General features: G+C 36.1%; 1 protein-coding gene across 1 annotated transcript in view; it reads left to right on the forward strand.

Moving 5' to 3' along the window:
• Nucleotides 1-5886, forward strand: part of TRDN (triadin) — a 388796-nt gene extending 382910 nt beyond the window's left edge. The window contains exons 40-41 of the mRNA XM_053904527.1: nucleotides 44-79; nucleotides 3488-5886. Coding sequence (XP_053760502.1) covers nucleotides 44-79; nucleotides 3488-3627 — 176 coding nt within the window. The 3' untranslated portion in view covers nucleotides 3628-5886. The remainder of the gene's footprint in view (nucleotides 1-43; nucleotides 80-3487) is intronic.
• Nucleotides 5887-6423: the final 537 nt, after the last annotated feature.

A 6423-nucleotide genomic window follows, 5' to 3' on the forward strand; every position in this document is an offset into this window, starting at 1 on the left:
TGAATGTACAAATTATTTACTTTCATATTTTTGTATACACCAGAAGCTGAAGATGTGTATTCCACAAAGAAGCAAAAAAGTAAGTTTATAATTACTTTAAAACTATGAAGTCATTCTATATTAAAGGTAGAAGTATAAGCCGGCACTTTAGACCCTTAAGAAGACCAGTATGAGAAGAAAAAGATTTTTAGCACAGACATGATGAATAACATTAAAGTAGGTCATTTATATTTCAAAAATAAGCCCACCACTTTTTGTGTCAGGCAAGAGGCACGTATTTGGAAGAATTACAAAGTAATGACTGAAGTGGCATTTATCGCAGACCATTCTACACAGCTCTGATCCTGTGCACTCTCACTAAACTTGTGCTTCAATATGTGTTACTGTCTGCTTTATAATCAGACAGCTGAAGTGATATGCTGAACTTTCTTATATCAAAGAGAAAAAAAATGTAGAAATAAGACTCAGCAATTCAATTGCTTAGAAACTCGCTTCTTTTAAGATTGAAAGTTCTTTTTGGTTTTTCTAGATATGTGGCAGGCTCTTAATAGTCTTTGGATCGTTGATTGTAGAATGCAATCAACATTCATGTGCAGTTACAAAATTCAATGTCCAAGATTCTCATCCTTCTGATATTTCCAAATTAGATATTTTTCTTCAAATGGTAAAGCGATACATTTTGGATTCGCATTTGCATTACAGTCATTGCTGGACAGACTAAAAGAAGCAATGTTTGAAATAGGTATGACTGAAGTTCGTTTCACTTAATGCTTTTAAAGAATAGACATTTATCTGAAGAAATGAAATCAATAATGTTCTCTGGATTCTAACTGCTTCTTAAAGGTATTTCTGCAGGAAGTTACTAAAATGCCCACCGCAACAGCAAATGACTCCTACTCCGTATTAATACTTGATTCACTGAGCAAATATTAAGTGCCTACTACATTCCAAGCTCTGCTTCAGATGTTGAGGCAATTGCAGCAAATAAGACAGGGAGTCATTATAGCCCTTCATATAATCAGGTTTTGAGAAAAACAGTACTTTTCACTATTATTTCAAAAATCTATAAAGTCAATCTGGGCATGTTTCTGGTTTAAACAGGAGTTTCCCAATTATTAACCTACTGGTAAAAATTTGTGGCTATGTCACATAAACAGTTGAAGTCTTTATTTTATAAATAAATATTAAAATATAATTCAAAAGAATAGGTGGATTGTATCAAGGTCAATTTCCTGTTTGGAATATTGTACTATAGTTTTGTAAAGATGTCACCATAGTGGGGAAACTGGGTGAAGGGTATATGGGAATAGCTCTGTATTATTTCTGACAACTGCAAACAACTCTATAATAATCTCAAAATAAAAAGTTTAATTAAAAACAAATGAGGGGCACCTGGGTGGCTCAGTTGGTTAAGCTTCCAGCTTCAGTTCAGGTCATGATCTCACAGTCTGTGAGTTCAAGCCCCACATCAGGCTCTGTGCTGACAGCTCAGAGCCTGGAGCCTGCTTTGGATTCTGTGTGGGTCTCTCTCTCTGCCCTTCTGCTATTCACACTCTGTCTCTCCCTGTCTCAAAAATAAATAAAAACATTTAAAAATATTAAAAAAATTAAAATAAACAAATGAATCAATTCAATATTTTTAACAAAAAACTCATCAAATATTTTAAGTTTGATTGGGGCATTTTCTGTAGAAAAACAATACTTCCTATTTCCATCTTACTATAAAATAGTTCTACAGTCTGATATTCCTGAGCCTTTTACATAAGCCTTAACATTTGCAGATGTAATGATATTTTCATTAACAGCCTATCAGCATCAATTAAGTAGATGCTCGGAAATGTGCCCATGTCTAGTACAGTTCAGCTGGAAGGTAACCTGTCCCTGCTGGACTCTTCTACTTTTAGCACTGATGCTGCCATTCATCTTAATGCAGTCCAGCTATTTTTTTTAATGTTTATTTATTTTTGAGAGAGAGCAGGGGAGGTGCAGAGAGAGGGGCGGGGCAGAGGATCTGAAGCAGGATCGGCATTGACAGCAGAGAGCCCAACCGAACAAACAGTGAGATCATGACCGGAGCCGAAATCAGTCACTCAACAGACTGAGCCACCCAGTTGTCCCAGTGCAGTCTAGCTTTATTGCCATCCTTGGCAGTGGCCCGTCAAAGCCCCAAGCACTTACAACCTTGGGAGTGGGGGCAGATTGTGTTACTGCCTGTCTTTAAAGCTACAACAGAAAAGAAAATAATTCTGGATAAGATGAAGGGGAAAAGAAAGAACAAAGTCAAGATTTCTCCAAACTACTTTCATCATTGAAAACCAGTGATTCAAGTCAGCTGACACCCAGGGAGATGAAATCAGAATAATTCCTTATTGCTTCCTTTAGCTGCTTAATACCCCTGCTTTGCTTCATTCTATTTCATAAGCCCAGATATGAATTTGGCCAGCTTCACCATATTCCACATAGCAGTCACTTCAACAGTCATTCTCTTTCTTGGCCATTGGCAAAAACTCTGTGGTTCATTAACAGAAGGCAAATAGATAAAATAGAAAACACTGAAGAGTCAGTAGGTGCCCATGATTGTTCGGAGAAGTTAGAATCACCATCTCTTAACAAAGCTGCTACCTGGGAGCATTGGGAGCTCATGCCCTTACCCACCACGCTGTACTGCCTTGCTTGGCTTTAACACATTTTCTGTGTTGCTCTCTGCTCTGACAACAGAGCGGCTACCTGGACGCATTGTTGTAAAAAGTATTCCCCGGGTGCCTGGGTGGCTCAGTCGGTGAAGCATCCGGGCTCAGGTCATGATCTCGCGGTTGGTGAGTTCCAGCCCTGCTTAGGGCTCTGTGCTGACAGTTCAGAGCCTGGACCTTGTGTGTCTCCCTCTCTCTCTCTCCTCCTACCCCACTCATGCGCTGTCTCTCTCTCTCTAAAATAAACATAAATGTTAAACAAAATTTAAAAAACAGTAACTATGCCATCTCAGGAGAGTAAGGGCGAGTGGAAAGCCTCAAGACTCTAAGACCACAAGGCTCTCTGTGGTTTTATAAAAACATTAAAAGAAATAAGAAAAGTCAGTTATTTTTCATATAGATAAGCTCATGTTTTAAAATCTGTAACTATATAACATTTTTTCAGAGTACAGTGCACATCAATAGATTCCTATAATGTAAGTACTTTGACTTTCTATGCCAGATAATTTTTATTATCATTTGTTAAGGGATTATTATGTGTCAGGAAAGATTTCAAGTGCTTCACCTATATTTACTGATTTAATTTCCACAACATTTCTATGAGGTTTTTGCTATCGTCTTGATTTTACATGTGAGGAATCTAAGACACAATGAGGTTTATTAACTTGATAGTTACTGTCAAGGCTATCTAGCTGAAGAACCCACGTCCACATACATTGTATTATCTGGCTGTGATTTACCTTTGTTCCTGCTCATGTTCTGCTTGTTTTAACAAATTATCATGCTCTCTTCCATAGGCCCCATTAGTTTCTTCCAATGTGTCTACTTGGATGGATACAATGGCTATGGATTTCAGTTTCCTGTCACTCCTGCGCATCATCCCGGAGAGAGCTCTGGCCAACGAAGTTCTCCAGGACAAAAGCAACAAGGACAATAGATACACATGCATGGCCCTTACAAGTGCTTTGAGACTTCGACGATAGGACCTATTGTTTGTCTGCAGTGGCGTAGGCAGTTAAAATCATGAATCTGGGGAGTTTCTCTGAAAATGTTTTACTCTCCTGCCTGGCCTAGAGAGAAAGGGTGGGCAAAAGGATTGAATGATAAGCAAACATGTTGAAAGATATGGCGCTCAAGAATCTGTTATTTGTGTTTGTTGCTAAGTGTGGATGCTTATATTTTCCTATTTCTATTCACTGAAGAGTTGCTTACAAATTAAAGTTTCCTTAATAACGATATTTTAAATATAACTGACACAATTACAAAATGGAATTCCTGATTTCAGTTAGATATATTCTTACATGAAAACACAGACTATGCTTTCAGTTTAAGGAGTACAGGAGCCTATACAAAAGCTACTCTTTATGATGTGGATCTCTAAACGCAATTTGCCCACTAAGTTGATGTTTAATAGTTTAGTTTTACTTATGTCTCTTTCTATTTTCGTTGTGGCAATGCTCTAAGAATGGGTAATAGTTGCACCAAAGAGTGCTGTAAGTTCCTTGTGATGCTCTTTTACACAGAATTCAAAATATCTCTGAACTTTGGACATGATAAAATGAGGTAGAAATGTCTGATAAACCTTCTCTCTCAGATTTGTCTTAAATTATAATTAGGACATTCACTCCAGTGGAAATATACCATCCAATTAGGCGGGTCTGGTGAATCATTTGTTTGACATAAAGGCAAATGAGATGTAGTATTTTCAGATTTCTCCAGACTATGTCCTAATGAAAATGTCACCTGGATGAAATTTTAGTTCAATCACTAAATTTGGGTGACAAATGCAAAGGCATTTCCTTTCACTTAAATAGGATCATTCTGTACAGTTAAATGGGTTTTCTCAAAAAATATATATATATGTATATAAATGAATGTCATCAAAATTGAAGAACTATATCTTAACCATAAGTGCTTCATGAGATGTCTTACTTGTTTTTTAGTTAAGTGGTTATCAGCACCAATAGAACAAATGACAATTTTTAACTTACTTGATGATCACTGGGAATGACTATTATGGCTTTGTCATCTTTTTGTCTTCTGGTGATATGAACACTTATGTTCTTTACCACATTTTTCTATCAACTTTAAAAGTCATGCCACTGTGACCTTAATTGTGTTTACAGTTGCAACTCAACTTACGACAAATGAACTCAGGAAATAAATTAAGTTATCCTTTCTGGCATTATAATTACCCTCTGCTGAGGTAGCCAGAGCCAATACTAGCCAAGTGACTTATTTTCAACAACTATCAAGTTCTTTAAGTCTAATTTAGAACTCTGATTTACTAAAATATTAGGCTAGGGCATCAGTAACACGTTCAGTATTAATAATGGATTTTCAGTGACTTTGGTGAAAAGAGTTGGTCTCAGGCACCTGCTGGTAGATCTAACTCACACCACAAAAGCCAACATTATAATGAACCAAGATTAATGACACTCTTTTGGGGGGACCTAGAGTGTATAACTTCAGGACTGACCAGATGGTATCATCTTGCAAAGCTTCTTCATGTAGCAATGGAAACTTGTGGAGGGGACAGTTGGTAAAGTTTATTGCTCAACTGCTCCTACCGCTTCTTCAATTTAATGAAGAAGGGAATAGAGAGCAAATATGACAGTTGTTTAGATTTCATAGAATGATTTATCCATTCTTTCATTCAATGACTATGTATTAAGTACTTACTCTTTCTAGGACACTATGTTAGGCACTGGACTATGTAAGAAAAATACCAGAAATAAATTCTGTTCCCAGTGCTATCTTGACACAATGTGTGCCCTTGGAAAATTTACTAAATATACTGTGCTTGTTTTCCTATGTGTTAAATAGGGATTTCAAGACAAACAACCTGATACCTCACAGATGTACTGTGGACACTGACAACATATCTTAATATGAATATGATGTCAAAATAAATTTCTGAAATAATACTTTGGATGTAGCACTAATTTTTCCTCCGAATGCTTTTCTACATTGCATCATTGCATCTTTCATTGTCATAAAAACTAGTTAATAAAAAGTAAAATATGCCAATTTATTGTAATTGGAGTTTAAACAAACCAGTTAAGATGTAAACAATGTTAATAATAATTAAAGTTTATCTGCTTAAAGTTACAATGATGATAGCACTTCAAAAATACTAACTAAACTCTCATCTGTTTGTATGGTTCCATCAAATAAAGTGTTTCTAGTCCTTCAAGTTTGTGCTTTACATTTTAAAAGGAAAAGATAAATGGTTGGATTAAAAGTTTTTGTCTTTAATAGGGAACTCACAATTCATGTCATTTGGTCATAAATATGTAAGCATTTAATAATTGTTTTAGTTCTCCATTTTGTCCAAATGGTATGAGATACACACTCTCTCCCACACTTCACTTCTCTTAATAGATGAAGATCTGTAGAAAATTGATAATTATGGGGTACCTGGGTAGTTCATTAGGTTAAGTATCTGACTCTTGATTTCAGCTCAGGTCATGATCTTACAGTTTGTGAGCTTGAGCCCCGCATCAGGCTGTGCACTGACTGTGTGGAGCCTACCTGAGATTCTCTCTCTCTCTCTGCCCCTTCTCCTGCTCATGCTATATCTCTCTCTCAAAATAAATAAATAAACATTAAAAAACTAAAAGAAAATTGATAACTATGTAAGGTTTTTATTTATGTTTAGTTTTCATAAAATATGATAAATAATCATTCAAAAGGGACAAGTCTTTTTCAGAATAATTCCAATGAAAAGCAC

The sequence above is a fragment of the Panthera pardus genome, unplaced genomic scaffold (assembly GCF_024362965.1).
Source record: "Panthera pardus isolate Hobbes unplaced genomic scaffold, ASM2436296v1 HiC_scaffold_17, whole genome shotgun sequence".
Taxonomy (NCBI): domain Eukaryota; kingdom Metazoa; phylum Chordata; class Mammalia; order Carnivora; family Felidae; genus Panthera; species Panthera pardus.